Raw genomic sequence first — 17,198 nt, 5'->3', positions numbered from 1 at the left:
TACAAACTTTAATCTATTGAGTTAGGATCCGTTTTTTTTAGCAAATAAAATTGAGTTATACAGCTTTTCTTGATGTGAACTATAAAAAAATTAGGAAACACAAAGTAAAATTAATTAGAAATTTTCCATCTCAAAATTATACAAAGGTGAAATAACATTGGTATTTTTTTTTTCTCAGCCGGCACCAAAGCTAGATCTACCAGAGTTGACACCAGCCCTGTTAGACCTGGTATGCTCCCAGGCACCCACACGTATGGACCTGGGACAGCCGCTCAGTACAGCAAGGCCGCTCTTCACTGACCGCACTAAAGCCATCATCTGGGGAATGCAGAATAGAGCTATACAGGTAAAAAAAAACTTAATTTGTAGTCTATGTGTTCTTCCAGATGTTCTATAATTATGATATACTAGCTGTCGCCCGCGACTTAGTCCGCGCGGAATTAAAAAGTTGATTAGTAGCATATGTGTTCTTCCAGACTTTGTTCTATATGTGTGACAAATTTCATGGAGGTCCATGCAGCTGTTCTGGAGATATCTTCAAACAAACATACATCTAAACATTCGCATTTATAATATCAGTAAGATGACCTTAAATACAAAAACAATGTGAGGTTTAAAAGATGAGCGCCATCTATTGGTTACGTTATAAAATAAAAATTGTTTTTTTAATTTTAAAGTAAATTAAAAAAAATAACTGTAAAATATAACACTTTTTTAATTGAACAATATTTTGGAGACAATAAAATAAACATTTAAAAAAATATTTTAATATTCAGCAAATAGATGGCGTTATCTTATAAAGAATATCTTTTTTTTATTTATTTAATTTATATTTTTATTACAATCAGGGCATGCTGGATTTCGATTACATTTGCCGTCGCTCGGAGCCATCAGTGGTGGCCATTGTCTACCCCTTCACTGTTGACCACAAGCAGAAATATTACTTTGGAAATAAGGAAGTCTTCATACCAGGTAAGTTTAACCTGGATAAGCAAGGATCCCGTCGCTATTGTTAGGTAGAAAAACGAAAAAGGTTAGCGTTCAAAGGGTTAAAATGAGTTGAACTAACATCATAAGCTCACGTCCCCACTGAGGGGCTCGGAGCCTACCCTAAGTTAAGGGTAATTAAGCCATAGACAACCACGCTGGCGGGTTGACTTCACACATATATTTGAATTTCTTCTCAGATATGTGCAGCATCACGATGTTTTCCTTCACCGTAAGAACATAGGATAAATGTACATATGTAAAACACATTGGTACATGGCGGGATTCGAACCCAGGACCTGCTGACAAGTCAAGTGCTTAACCACTGAGCCACCGACAGTGTCTATTAATATTTGTTTGGGGTAATACAGTTTTTTTGTTTGTTAATCTGTTTGTTTGTTTGTAGTATTCTCTGACATGGATGTAGCGATGCGCAAACATCAAGAAGCAACAGTTTTGGTTACATTTGCATCACTTCGCTCTGCCTACGATAGTACCATACAGGTATGTTTAAACCCTTAACAAACTAGCTGTCGCCTGCAACTCCGTCCGCGCGGAATTAATAAAACTTAACATTTAGGGGGATGAAAAATAGATGTTGTCCGATTGTCAGACCTACTTACAAGATAGTTGCTTACAAAGCTTTTTTTAAATATTATGGGAGTATATAAACTGACCTATAGATATTTTAAAAGGATAAAAAACATAAATTTCTAGTCTTTTCGCTAATATGTTAAGTTAATTGAGAAATATGTAATTTTATTTTCTTTTCTCTCCCAGGCGATGCAACATCCACAAATTAACACAATAGTTATAATAGCTGAAGGTATTCCGGAGAATATGACGAGGAAACTCATCAAAGTGGCTGATCAAAGAGGGGTAAGAGATTTCAATGTGACTGATTATAGATGGCGCTGTTATCAAAATGAAGCTTAAAATTAGTTTTAAATAGCGCCATCTATTGTCAAGACAATAACAACTAAAACTATATAAGAAGGAATAAATAAATTTGTAAATTCTTCGCTATTCCATATTGCGTAAGGATCTAATTTCTTTAACTACGTTAGAAAATATAATGAAACCGATTGAAGCGCCCCCTAGATATATTCTCGCTTGAACTATAATTCAGACCGAACGTAAATAAACATTGACTGAGCTCAAGCTTATGAAGCTATTTTATAAAACTACCCACAAAAGTACTTACGTTTTTAATTATTTTTTTTCAGGTGACTATCATAGGTCCGGCGACCGTGGGTGGCATTAAGCCTGGCTGCTTCAAGATTGGCAACACTGCTGGAATGATAGATAATATTATTGACAGCAAATTGTATCGACCTGGCAGGTAAATCTTACCGCTTCTTCATCAGCTCACTATACGTCCCCACTGAGGGGTTTTGAGCCTACCCTAAGTGATGTGACTAGGTCATAGTCAATGCTGGTCAAGTGCGGGTTGACTTCACACATATCTTTGAATATCTTCTCAGATATGTGCAACATCACGATGTTTTTCTTCACCGTAAGAACATAGGATAAATGTACATATGTAAATCGGAAATCGAAAAATACGTTGGTAGATGGCTGGATTCGAACCCAGGACCTGCAGATTACAAGTCAAGTGATTAACCCACTGAGCCACCGACACTCACAATTAAGCAATGCTGACGCTGATTAAACATATCTTACTAATATTATAAATGGGAATATTTAGATGAATGGATGGATGTTTGTAAGAAGATATCTCCAGAACGGCTGATCAGATCTTGATGAAATTTGTCATACATGTAGAACATAGTCTGGAAGAACACATAGACTACTTATAAAGTTTTTTTTATTACGCGCGGCAATATAAACTCAAAAGTTAGGGAAAAATATGTAACTTTTGAAAAAGACGACTGAAGCGACCTCTAGTTAAGTTACACTATAACGATTTATTTTTTTAATTTTTTCAGCGTGGCATATGTATCCCGGTCTGGTGGCATGAGTAATGAATTGAATAATATCCTCTCCAAGGAAGCTGATGGAGTTTGTGAAGGTGTGGCCATAGGAGGTGACAGATACCCTGGCACCACCTTCCTTGATCACCTTCTCAGGTATGAACATCTTTCTATCATAATGTGAAAAAATTGGTATTTTAAAGGATCTAGTTCATAAAAGATCTATGTGGGTTTTTAAAGTACTTTCTTTGCTCAAAACCCCCACTTTAGTGGATTAAGGTGGGTTTTTAAACTACTTTTCCCCTCATATACCTAACAACATGTATTTAAACAAAAATTTGCAATATTTTTAAGTTTTATGTTATGAATCAGGATATAAAATCACATGATATGTTCGTAATGTTTTTTTTTATATTACAAAATGGCAAACAAGTAAGCGGCTTGAATTCGCTGAAATAGCGAAGCGACCTCTTATAGTAATTACAAATGCGTTCTCTTTAAACGACAGAAGAGGTAACACAGACAAAGGAAATTTCTCTTTCCTATACGTCTCCACGGTAAAAAAAAATAGTTCTATTTTTTTAACATTTTCTAATGTGATCAGGTTCGAAGCGGATCCCAATGTGAAGATGCTGGTGGTGCTGGGTGAAGTGGGAGGTGTCGAGGAGTACCATATCTGCCGTGCCATCCGTGACAAGCTTATCACCAAGCCTATGGTGGCATGGTGTATTGGCACTTGCTCAGGTGAACTATTTTTTTTTATTAGAGATAAAAATGAACTCAAATCTTAGTAATATAAATGCGAATGTTTAGATGGATGTTTATTAGAAGGTATCTCCAGAACTGCTGTATGGATCTGGCTGTAATTTGGTCTAGATATAGAAAACTAGCTGTAGCCCGCGACGCCGTCCGTAGAATGGCGTAGAATTAAAAGCTTAATTAGTAGCCTATGTGTTCTTCCAGACTATGTCTTATATGTATGACAAAATTCAGAGATATCTTCAAACAAACATACATCTAAACATTCACATTTATAATATTAGTAAGATATAAATATAAGGACATTCAAATATTTGTATGTATAATTTAATTCCAGATATGTTTTCATCGGAAGTACAATTCGGACACGCGGGTTCTCTCGCCGGATCAACATTAGAGAAAGCTGCAGCTAAGAACGCGGCGTTGAAATCATTCGGTGTCACCGTACCTGAATCTTTTGATAGTCTGGGCAAAGCGGTGAACCAGGTGTACCAGAAACTGGTTGATCAAGGCAAGATCATCGTGAAAGAGGAGGTGGAACCACCTAAAGTACCTATGGACTACGATTGGGCCAGGGTAAGAGACTAATCGAGTTAATACTACTTTTCAATAAATTTGAGATGGCGTCTTACAAAATGGCGGATAAACATATTTTTGCGTAACTTCTCGACATGGGTGTCAAATGAAAAGGCTTAAATAGGACAGCATTATGAAAAATCCAAAATGGCCGCGATCACAAAATGGCGTACGACATACCTCAATATGGGTGTCAAATAGAAAAACATGATAAAATTAGCACAAAAGCGCCCTCTTTCGGTCCTCAAATTTTCTATATTTATGACAATAATTAAATGTTATTTGTAATTTCAGAAATTGGGCATAATCCGCAAGCCGGCAGCATTCATTAGCACGATATGTGATGAGCGCGGTCAGGAGCTGTCCTACTGCGGTGTACCCATCAGCCAGGTGCTGGAGCGCGGCCTCGGCGTCGGCGGCACTGTCAGCCTGCTCTGGTCAGTATTGACACCATGACACAATGATGCAACATTGATGACCTCACCTTTTCATCACTATCCACGAGCTTGACACAATTTTGCCCCGACAGTGTCATGACTTTACCTCCATCTTTTCATGATATTGCCCCAACCTTGTCATAAATTTGTCATACCTTGCCTCGACCTTGTCATTCCTTGCCTTAACCATGTCATAACTCATGTCTTCACCTTGTCATGTCTCAACTGGGTCAAAACTTTACTCTAACTTTGTCATGATCTTTCATCGACCTTGTCATTCCTTGCGTTCACCTTGTCATAATATTATCTCGTGTTCCAGGTTCCAGCGCGAGCTACCATCCTGGGCGTGCCGGTTCATCGAGCTGGTGCTGATAGTGACAGCAGACCACGGCCCCGCTGTCTCCGGCGCACACAACACGATGGTCACAGCGCGCGCCGGCAAGGATCTCATCTCATCTGTTGTCAGCGGACTTCTTACTATTGTTCGTATATTCTGAATACCATAAAGTTAAATATAAGATGCATTCGCCAAAATGGCGATAGCTGTCAATAGACAATTTCAAATGTGCGAACAGCTGAAATCGCTGAAATAGCAAAGTGACCGTTGCCCATAAGCAATTGCATATGCGTTACCTAACTTTATCAGAGGGGATACACTGAAAGAGAATAGTTTTCCTTTCCCATGCATCCTAATCTGGAAAATCCACTTCCACTTCCCATCTTAATAAGAACATGAAGAGAAGGTGGTAAGGGGAAGACTAAAATTAGGCTTCCGGAACGCACACTCATCAGACCGTATGGAACCGGGCAATTCCTGCGACGATGTTAAAGTGGGCTCTACCACTGTTTCTATGTGTCCCCTCCTCTGTCAGATTAGTAGATTTGTGGAAAAGAAGTGTCCCTTTCTCTTCCTAATTTGTATTGGAAGGGAAAGACTAAACTTAGGTTTGTTGTAGTTGGAATTTATTCCATTTGAGGTGTGCCTTCTATGTTTTTTGACCATGTCTATAATATTGCCATGTCTTCAGGGTGACAGGTTCGGAGGAGCATTGGATCGTGCTGCAGCAGACTTCTGTGCGGCATACGACAAGGGTCAGCATCCCCAGGAGTTTGTTAACGAGAAACGTGCTAAGGGTGAACTGATTATGGGTATTGGACACAGGTGAATAAGTTTTTATACATCTTAATGGATGTATGGATGGATGTTAGAAGGTATCTCCAGAACGGCTGTATGGATTTCGATGAAATTTCGCACGGATGTAGAAAATAGTCTGGAAGGACAGTTATGTATAGATTAGAGATAAATTTACTTAAAATTAAGTTAAAAATCTTTTTATACTTTCTAATATGGATAAGCGAAAGTCTTACGAACTGTGACATATCCTAAGTTAATTTTTTATTAAAAACTAGTTGTGGCCGACGACTTCGTCCGTGCGGAATTTAAAAAATCTTAGAATCCTATGTGTTCTTCCAGACTATGTTTTATATGTATGTTCAGCTGTTCTAGATATATCTTAAAACAAACACACATCCATCTAAACCAGTGGTTCCCAAACTTATTTTGTCTACTGCCCACTTTGAGAATAAATATTTTTTTACCGCCCCCATATTTTCACATATTTAAAAAGCACTATAACTTCAAATTAAATTAATTAATTATTGTGACTTATATATGTATATTAACGGAGAATTGTAAAGGAAACTTTTACTATAACCCGCAACTTGAGAACTGCAGCACCCACAAGGGGGCGTTATCGCACACTTTGGGAAAGACTGATCTAAACTTTCGCATTTATAATATTAGCAAGATAATACAGCCAACTACTAATTTAACTAATTGACATTTGCTTCTTTATCTTCTATTTTTTTCTTATTAAATAGATTTTTTTAATATTTCCAGGGTGAAATCAATAAACAATCCAGATTCTCGTGTGCGTGAACTAAAAGCGTATGTAACATCTCGATGGCCGGCGTGGCCTGTGACGCGGTATGCTCTAGACGTGGAGGCGATCACAACACGGAAGAAGCCCAACCTTATCCTGAATGTGGATGGTATTGTTGCTGCAGCAATGGTGGACCTCTTCAGACATTGTCAGCTGTTCACACAGTTAGTAACCCAAATTAATAAAAACCTAATAAGTAGTCAATGTGTTCTTCAAGACTATGTTCTATATGTATGACAAATTTCATCAAAATCAGTTGAGTTGGTCCGGAGATACCTTCATACAAACATACATCTAAACATTCGCATTTTTAATATTAGTAGGAGTAGTAAAATAATATTTTTTATTTAATTTAGACTAGATGCATCATATCCTAGTCAATCTGATGTCTAACGGTAGCTTAGAAGTCATATCTGCAGGTCCTGGGTTCGAATCCCAGCATGTACCAAATATGTACATTTATCCTATATTCTTACGGTGAAGAAAATTGTGATGCTGCACATATCTGAGAACGTCAAAAATATGAGTAAAGTGCACTGGACCAGCATTCACTATGACCTAACTAACTTAGGGTAGGTTAGACCCTCAGTGGAGACTGTGAGCTGATGATGATGATTATTTTCAGGGAGGAAGGTAACAACTACATCCAGATGGGCGCTATCAATGCTCTGTTCGTGTTGGGTCGCACCATCGGCCTGGTGGGACATTATCTCGATCAGAAGAGGATGAAGCAACCACTGTACCGTCACCCCTGGGATGACATCACATACATGGCACCCAACAACTAGATCTGTAAACTTATTGTGTTGGCTTAATATAATATTTATTTAATAATCTGGGACGGTGAGGAAAAGAAAATCTAGATGAAAACAAGGATATTTGACCCGTTGAGCTGTTTTTGTGGTATATAGGACTAGGGCCTAATTTTAGTCCTTTTTCTTATAAAGATCGGAAGTGAAAGTGGATTTTCCGAACGAGGATGCATAGGAAGGGGAAATATTCTCTTTCTGTGCCTCTCCTCCGTGTATTAAAGGTAGGCAACGCATATACAATTGCGTATGTCTATGGGCAACGGTCACTTCGCTGTTTCAGCGATTTCAGGTGACCGCTCGTTTGCCAACTTATGATATAAAAAAATGACAGAAAATATCACAAAATCTAAATAGCTATATTAAAAAATTAGCTACGCTACTAAAAACATCTTGTTATACTTTCACTGTTAGAGGATGCTAGTGTCATAATTTAGTTTGACTAATGCCCATTGGGTCAGATATCCTTGTCGGTCAACATACAGCAACAGTCCGACAAGGATCTTGTGAATATTTCTAATTATGACAATATTCATAAATTTTCGTCCGTGTATGGCGGATTTAAAAACGCAGATCGCTTGAATCAGTTTGTGCATAGCCTTGACAGTTATTTAATTATAATAATTTATTTAAAACGAATGAACTTAAAATTTATTTTTGCTATGTCATTTACCGACAAGTTAGTTCCGACATAAATTTTAAAAATATTTTTTTTTTGTCTTATAATTGTCATAATGGTTGTTAACACTATGTCATAATTATTATTTTTAAAAAGCAATAATAAAAACAACGAAATTAGATCCATTTTGTTTATGATCCGTCCAATTTCGCTGTTGAAATTTGAAAAGCCAACACAAAAGTTTTTTTTTCCTTTAAACTAGATGGCGCTAATTTATATAAATAATATATTTTTAAACTAACAATCATTTAATTAAATAAATAGAAAAGCACAATAATATAAAAATGAGCGCCATCTGTCGGTTAAGTTCGTGTAAGTAGGAAATCATATAACTTGGGGAACAAGTCTTTGAATAACTTCGGCTTAGCTTAAGTTATCAAGTTGGATTTACAGCCGTTAAGAAAACTAAAAAAAAAACATCCAAGAAATGTCATCTTTATTGTATTTCTAGAAAATGTTTTAAAAAGTACAATTTTTTAATATCCCAAAGTAACATTTTAAAATTAACTATTTTTTTAAATTATCTAATCGTCAGTCTTTTTTTAATGTCATTTTGTATTGAAAAAAACGACAGCGAGGAAATTTGCCTCCGTTTTATGCCTCATTTTTATGCCCCAAATTATTATTTCTCTATGACATATTTCTAGAAGTACATATATATAAAATGGCTGTCCGTCAACATGTTACAATGTCACAATATTTTTTTTATATATATATATTTTATACATAGTTTAATTAAGCGACGGCATTTGTAACATTGAATAAAAATAGAATAATTAATGGTCAAATTGATATGAAAATAATCTTATTATTAAATAAACGACAAAATTATCTGACCCGTCTCTATGTCGGTAACAGACATAAAATATCTAATAGACATGGATAGTGACAAGGATCTTGTGACATTCCGACTTATGTCGGGTCAGATAACTTTGTCGGTTTGTATTTTATTCGAATATTTAAATGTTTGACTAACCCCGTTTAAAAATAGTCTAAAATAATAACGAAATAGTTACTAATATTTATAAAAATTAAATCTATTTTGAAATGATCAAATCTGGATAAGCAAGAGTATAAAATACCTGGAAATTTCTCTTCCTTATACAGATTTCTCCTTTAGTCAGCTTTGAATGGTTTTTAAAATGAAAATTAAATAAAAAAAATAAACAATTATATTGTTAAAGTTTATATCTTTTAATAAGAAATATATATTATATATAACACAATAGTAAATAATAGATAAATAGGAAAAGCACTTTAGATTTCGTATTAAAAGATTAATTACAAAAAAATGTTTAATTATAGAAGTGAAATGACTATTTCTGTCTACACCAAAATTAGAGCTTGAAGATATATAAAATTCACTTTTAGGTAAAAATCGAATGTTTAAGTTACTTCCTATATATTTTTATTTTATATTGCGCTGACCTCTATAAATGGATAGGTGATTGCGTTGCTTTGCTTTGTTTTGTTCCGATTTAAACTCGCCTTTTGATGTCACGTGATTCTATCTTTATTATTAGTTTGAATTCACATTACTGCAAACAGTTACCGTCAGCGTTAAAATGACGAACATCAAGGCACAGAATACTACGTCTTATAGCCGGTCCATTTATAGAGGTATTAATATCAAAAACTGATAAAATTATATATTTTTTTGTTGCATGTTACTTCTTATTCTCTTATCAGTTAAAATTCCATTGTTCTCTATAAAAGATGGACAGATCGTTTTTATATTACTTTTGCTTAGTACCAACAAAACGCTAGTTCAAATTACTGTCAGTTTTTTTATCTGTATTTTTGTTCGAATTTTAAAAGGTTAGCGCCAATATGGCGGAAATCATATAGGCACAAAATCAATGGCTTATAACCTGTCCAGTCGAATAGAGGTTAGTGTTTTGTTATTATTTTAGGTTAGTTTTTAATTTGATTTACCGAAAGTTATGTAATAAACATGTTTTGTTACATGCTTCGGTAGTCAAAACGCGCGGGTTTGTGACGTCACTGGGGCGGGTTATTAATTTGTTAAGATACATTCTGCTTAATCTCTTATTTATTTGGTGTATTTGTGAAAATGGTTGGTATTAATTGTAAATATTGAAAATTTGTCAACTTATTTGAAATATATTTTTTTTATTTACTGCGAATTTATTTTTCGTTTTATTATTGTCTATAAGACGGCGTCTGTAGGAACTTTTTTGAAAGAAAAACACATAAATGATTATTAAACTTTGTTTATTCACCTAACAGTATGCATCTGTCGTATATCGCAGCAAACGGAGCGGTTGCAATAATCCAAATTAAAAAAAATTGACACGAAATATGCCCCTTTTTATCTTATGTAGAAAGAAAGAAACGACATGTTTCTAATACAACAGTAGTAACAATACTGTTACTTCATTCCGGACAATACATAGAAGTTTTCCAAAACAAACGAATGTACAATCAGGGCATTTCGCGGTGTTCCACTTTCAAAAATTGCCTTTCTTACAACGAGTCAAACTCTATCCCTTATAAAATAACCAATTAGGGAATAGTGAGTAGCAATAAACAACTGCACAAATAGTAAATAGCAATTAGTGTACCACTGACAGTACTTTTATTATTATAGGCATATTTAAAAGCTGCGTCTTAATGTTGGAATACCGCCATTTTCCCTGACTGTACTTCAGAATGTCAAACCGCTCATCGCTCCTAAAATTTGCGACAATCACTTAAACAAAATAATATATTTTCTAACATAATGAGTTCATATAAAATCAGACCGAAGGAAAGAAAGTTTAAAATAAACCGAAAAAATAAAAAACTATAAAATTGCCTAAAAAAATTTACACATGCTCCCGACCTAAAAGGGGCAAATTCAAGCTAATGTAACAATTTTAATCATTCTATTCGTAAAAAATAAAAAAAATATAAACAAAATTCGTAAAAATCCAAAAAAACATCTAAAAAAAGAGTTAAAAAGTTCAATATCTTTCCTTCGGTCAAATATCAAATAGAAAATGTGTTGCGAATAATATTATTGCAAATTAAAACTTAATTAACCTATGAGTAGACAACAATTAACATATAAAAGTATAATAAATTACATTTTACAATGAAAATTTGGTACAAAACATCCAATTAGGATAAATTAATTGCTATACATTGAAAACATATTACATACAGGGTGGGTCGTGGCCGGAGTTTTCTAAACATTTTAAATAGCACAATTCAAACAATTTTACATTTAAAATTACAAAAAAAAAAATCGATTATTTTTCATGTTTCCTAATTAAAAAAAAAGAAATTTGTTAAATTATCATCTTTTGTTCCGCTTTAAATGATTTTTCGTACTTTCCAGAATATTTAATAACAGAATCCTTCTAGATGTGATTTTTACTAAAATATTTTCTAAAAAAAAAAATTGTCTTTTGAATTGAAAAATAATGATTTTCTGGTTTAAAACTTAAATTATAATCTCTGATTTAAACTTAAATTCATTTAACTATGATATTTTTAACTTGATTTTTTTGCAAACTTAACTAGAAAAATCAACACTAAAAACCCAAATGTACACATTTTTAGGTTATGTAAATTTGATTTCAAATAACTTTAACATATAAATATATAATCCATAGATTCAGTGTTAGGAGTTTAACAAGAATGAGGAAATTTACCCCAAAAGACTTTTGGGGCAAATTTCCCCAGAGTTTTTATGCCTCACTTTTATACTTCCGATTCATCTATAGTTCATATATCTATGTTTAAATATTTAAATAAACATTTTGTTTAGTTTACATAAGTTTATAGTTCATTTAATTATCGTCAAATTAAAATTGTCAAATAATTTTTTTCGTCAAAATTTCAGATTTAGAATCATTTTGAATGAACACGATTTATAGTCTACATGCAAAAAAAATATTACTTACATGACTTCCAAACAAAAGTCAAAAGATTGTAAACAATTACTTTAGGGAACGTACACATACTACGTGAACCGTTTAGGGAAGGGGGGAGCGGAGTCTTTAATATACTACGGTCAGTCACAGGAGCGGGGGGATGGCTCAGATTTTAGTCACATAGTCGTTACATGTTTTTTTTTCATAATACATAATTCACTAGTAATTTAAGAATGCATGCAGTCTTATGCTATAAAGAAGAGTATGAACAAAATTATTTTTTCAAATTTTACCTGTGAAATGATTAAAAATCATAATTATGAATTACTACGTAAATACTAAAGGGAGGGGGGCCTTGGCATGTACTACGAGTGGTCTCCGAGGGGTGGGAGGGATCGAAAAAACTAACCAAAATAGGTCACGTAGTATGGGTATGTTCCCTTACGCTGAAATTCATAATTTACAAAATATTTCCGACACATAAAAAAAATCTAACAATTATTAGCTACACTAACATACAATATCACTTCGCTTTTCTCACAATTCTTAACAAATTTCCTAAATATGAAACAGCGTACAATCCGCCATGTTTGAAATATGACGTTTCCTCGTTTACAACACTTTGACATTCATTTGACATTTAAATTTTTGACATTTCTATGTTAAAATTAACTTTAAAAAAAACTAAAAACTATCAGATTATGAACGTCAGAGGAACAAATGGATATTCAATATAAATATATTTTCTCTTACTAATATCTAAAGCGACGATTTTCATATAAAAAATTATATTAAATTAAAAAAAAAAATATGACGTTATCTAAAAAATTATTTGCCTAAATGCCTATAATATTATATATATTTTTTTGATTATATTAAAATATCATCTTTTTTTTTAAAGATATTGGAATTACATATTTTTTTATACATTTACTTAATTAATATATTTTATTTTACAATTTAACTTAAATTAACATCAGTCATAGGACGTGATTCTTACAAATATATGATTTAACTATAATTATCATGAAAATAATATAATTAAATAAAAAAAAAATTGTCAAAAAAAAAATTTACATAACTTAAATTTTTCTCCAAAAAAAAAATCCGCAAAATTTCAAATAAAAACATATTAAAAGATAAAATAAAGAAATGAGAAATTATTCTTATATATTTTAGTATAGACATGTCTATTTTTAATAAGTCTATGGTAAAAAAAACTTTGATAAATTACTTTTCTATTGAATTTGACAACAAAAAATGTCAAAAAAAAAAAAATTTTTTTAACAATTTTTTTTTTATTTACTTAAAATAAAGTATATTAAATTCAATATATAGGTATCCTACTTACTTATATAATATATTTTGGTCTGTTACATTATATACATTAGGAAGTTACAATAGCGAGATAGCTTCACCGCTGGCGTTTAGGACCTCACTTATAAATAAGAAAAAAAAAAACATTTTTTTTTTAATTTTCACCACAAAATAAGACACGTACAAGTTTTTAATTTAATAAATTTATCAAATAACGGTCTAATTTAATCCAAAAAAAAAATCTGACCCGGTCATAGAATAGTCTGAAAAAGATTTTATGACAATTTTTTGAAATTCACCGAACTAGTGTTACCAGTAAACAAAAAAAAAACTTAATTTCATTAAATTATTCATACTTTCTTGAGACATTTTAATAAACTGATATAAAAACGGCTAAAACACTGATGTATATTAGTCAGGTGGCACTGACTAATTTCTAACCCATCGGAAGCCCTTTATCAGGATGAGTGGTACTGGTATTATTTCGTGGACGTGACCACCAGCTCATTTGTCACAGCGAACATGTCAGTGTTTAGCCGTTTTCTTACAAGTTTTTATTATTTTATTTTAATTCATCAATTTTCAACTAATGTCTTCATTTTAATTAAAATGGTTTGATGAAAATGGCAACAATAAATAATGCTCAGGCTCTTTCATTGGTTTATATCCATTATAAATGGATTGGCTATATCAGTGGTTCCCAAACTTATTTTGTCTACTGCCCACTTTGAGAATAAATATTTTTTTAGCGCCCCCCATATTTTCACATATTTAAAAACCACTATAATTTCAAATTAAATTAATGAATTATTGTGACATATATATGTATATTAACGGAGAATTGTAAAGGAAACTTTTACTATAACCCGCAACTTGAGACCTGCAGCAACCACAAGGGGGCGTTATCGCACACGCGGGAAACACTGGTCTAGACTATAGTATTTTGTGCCATGATGTTCGCATTTTTTGGTCAGTTTGTATCTGTGTTGTTCTAACCAATAATATAGATAGAATTAACAGTCACGTAACATCAAAAGGCACATTTAAATCTAAATAAAGCAAAAGTTGTCATTTCCAAACAGAAGATTTTTAACAATGGTAGAGCGAGCTTTAACATGTTCGCACGAATTGTCCCGGCTCGCCCGGTGAAATACCACGACCATACAGAAGACACGACTCAAGTGGAAGCAATTCCAACTACAGTCTGATGAGTGTGCATCCCGGAGGACTAATTTACTCCTCTTTCCCTTCCCACCCTTTTTCTTATAAGGATGGGAAGTGGAAGTGGACTTACCGGATGAGAGGATGCATGGAAAGTGAAAATATCTTCTTTCTGTGCATCCTCTCCTCCGTCGATTAAAAGTAGGCAACGCATATGCAATTGCGTATGTCTATGGGCAACCGTCACTTTGCTATTTCAGCGATTACAGGTGACCGCTCGCACGTTTGTCATCTTATGATATAAAAAAAAGAAACCATGACATGACATATGACAAGGCAGCTACAGACATAAATCATGACATTTAGTTTAATTTATAACCGGGTCAGATATCCTTGTCGGTCTCAGTTGTCGTCGTCCCTGCGTCGCGCCGCGACTATAGTAAGATCGGGGCGAGTGCGCATGAGGGCGGAGGGCGAGGGCGAAGCACCCGATGCGGAGGCTTCCCGTAGCGATTCTATTGACGCTACACGGATTGACGGCCATTTACCACCTGGAAAACAAAGTAAAAACTGTTATTCTAGCAATTTCAAAACACCGCCATCTTTAATCAATGTAAATAATGTTAGACAGTTTTTATCGTGTAAAATGGCGGTATAAAAACTTCTACTTAAATCCTAGATCTTTTTATAGACATTTTGTTATACTTACAAGCAAAGCAAGCAATTATTAGTAAAGTATTAGCTCTTGAAACATAAAACTCAATCCTAGTTCAAGAGCCAATGCTCCAAAATTATATAGAGTTACAATTAAGCATATATTCTTTTTTTATTTTTTTTTATTATAAGATGGCAAACGAGGGAGCGACCACCTGAAATCGCTGAAATAGCGAAGTGACCGTTGCCCATAGACATACGCAATTGCATATGCGTTGCCTACTTTTAATCCACAGAGAAGATGCACAGAAAGAAAATATTTTTCCTTTCCATGCATCCTCTCAAACAAAATTAGTTTATATACAGTTTAGTCAAGATGTATACTTACTGGAGGCAGCCTGTGTATACTGGCACTTATCATGAGCGGTCGCGGGTCCGCCCTCTTCATCTGTCACGTTGCCCAGCGATTTTTTACTTTGCTACAAACAATATATATTAATATTATAAAAAGTATTTGTTTGTTTGTCTTGTATAGAAAGTACTGAACTGAAATAAAAGTAACTATACTAGCTGTCGTCCGCGAAAAACACATAGTAGTCTATGTGTTCTTCCAGACTATGTTCTATATGAATGACTTTGAAATCCATTCAGCCGTTCTAGAGATATCTTCAAACATACATCCATCTAAATATTCGCATTTATAATATTAGTAAACTATTTTTTTTATTTAGTGTGAATGGGCGACTGTACTCCTATATAAAATGCTAACTTTTGCTCGGAATTGCACCAATTTAAAAAAAGGCGGTTCAGCCATATTTTATAGTAGGGTAAATGTATAATTTGTTGTACAAAATGTATAATTTGTTGTACAAAATGTATAACTTATTGTACAAAATGTATAATTTATTGTACAAAATGTATAACTTATTGTACAAAATGTACAATTTATTGTACAAAATGTATAACTTATTGTACAAAATGTATAACTTATTGTACAAAATGTATAACTTATTGTAGAAAATGTATAAGTTATTGTACAAAATGTATAACTTATTGTACAAAATGTATAATGTATTGTACAAAATGTATAATGTATTGTACAAAATGTATAATGTATTGTACAAAATGTATAAGTAATTGTACAAAATGTATAATTTATTGTACAAAATGTATAATTTGTTGTACAAAATGTATAATTTATTGTAGAAAATGTATAAGTTGTTGTACAAAATGTATAATTTGTTGTACAAAATGTATAATTTGTTGTACAAAATGTATAATGTATTGTACAAAATGTATAACTTATTGTACAAAATGTATAATGTATTGTACAAAATGTATAACTTATTGTACAAAATGTATATTGTATTGCACAAAATGTATATTGTATTGTACAAAATGTATAACTTATTGTACAAAATGTATAACTTATTGTACAAAATGTATAATTTGTTGTACAAAATGTATAATTTATTGTAGAAAATGTATAATTTGTTGTACAAAATGTATAACTTATTGTACAAAATGTATAATTTATTGTACAAAATGTATAATGTATTGTACAAAATGTATATTGTATTGTACAAAATGTATATTGTATTGTACAAAATGTATAAGTTATTGTACAAAATGTATAACTTATTGTACAAAATGTATAACTTTTTGTACAAAATGTATAAATTATTGTACAAAATGTATAATGTATTGTACAAAATGTATAACTTATTGTACAAAATGTATAACTTATTGTACAAAATGTATAACTTATTGTACAAAATGTATAACTTATTGTACAAAATGTATAATTTATTGTAGAAAATGTATAAGTTGTTGTACAAAATGTATAACTTATTGTACAAAATGTATAACTTTTTGTACAAAATGTATAATTTATTGTAGAAAATGTATAATTTGTTGTACAAAATGTATAACTTATTGTACAAAATGTATAACTTATTGTACAAAATGTATAACTTATTGTACAAAATGTATAATTTGTTGTACAAAATGTATAATTTATTGTAGAAAATGTATAAGTTGTTGTACAAAATGTATAATTTA

At 32.5% G+C, this 17,198-nt stretch overlaps 2 protein-coding genes across 4 annotated transcripts in view; one reads left to right on the top strand and one right to left on the bottom strand.

The window, feature by feature from the left end:
* Positions 1–7,602, top strand: part of ATPCL (ATP-citrate synthase) — a 35,511-nt gene extending 27,909 nt beyond the window's left edge. For all 3 annotated transcript variants that reach the window (XM_013308623.1, XM_013308621.1, XM_013308624.1), the window contains exons 11-23: positions 179–346; positions 849–972; positions 1,394–1,491; positions 1,768–1,866; positions 2,214–2,329; positions 2,937–3,077; positions 3,526–3,665; positions 4,018–4,256; positions 4,551–4,693; positions 5,013–5,175; positions 5,722–5,855; positions 6,594–6,800; positions 7,262–7,602. In XM_013308623.1, the coding sequence (XP_013164077.1) occupies positions 179–346; positions 849–972; positions 1,394–1,491; positions 1,768–1,866; positions 2,214–2,329; positions 2,937–3,077; positions 3,526–3,665; positions 4,018–4,256; positions 4,551–4,693; positions 5,013–5,175; positions 5,722–5,855; positions 6,594–6,800; positions 7,262–7,424 (1,935 nt within the window). In that variant the 3' untranslated portion in view covers positions 7,425–7,602. The remainder of the gene's footprint in view (positions 1–178; positions 347–848; positions 973–1,393; positions 1,492–1,767; positions 1,867–2,213; positions 2,330–2,936; positions 3,078–3,525; positions 3,666–4,017; positions 4,257–4,550; positions 4,694–5,012; positions 5,176–5,721; positions 5,856–6,593; positions 6,801–7,261) is intronic.
* A 7,124-nt stretch (positions 7,603–14,726) lies between these two features.
* LOC106115212 (protein jim lovell) overlaps positions 14,727–17,198 on the bottom strand; it is an 86,706-nt gene continuing 84,234 nt past the window's right edge. Inside the window, exons 16-17 of the mRNA XM_013308530.1 lie at positions 15,526–15,616; positions 14,727–15,034 (exon numbers count right to left, since the gene is read on the bottom strand). Coding sequence (XP_013163984.1) covers positions 14,886–15,034; positions 15,526–15,616 — 240 coding nt within the window. The 3' untranslated portion in view covers positions 14,727–14,885. The remainder of the gene's footprint in view (positions 15,035–15,525; positions 15,617–17,198) is intronic.

The sequence above is a fragment of the Papilio xuthus genome, unplaced genomic scaffold (assembly GCF_000836235.2).
Source record: "Papilio xuthus unplaced genomic scaffold, Pxut_1.1 DF827870.1, whole genome shotgun sequence".
Taxonomy (NCBI): Eukaryota; Metazoa; Arthropoda; class Insecta; order Lepidoptera; family Papilionidae; genus Papilio; species Papilio xuthus.
The sequence above is the reverse complement of the archived record's forward strand: the minus strand, read 5'-3'. Positions and strand labels throughout refer to the sequence as shown.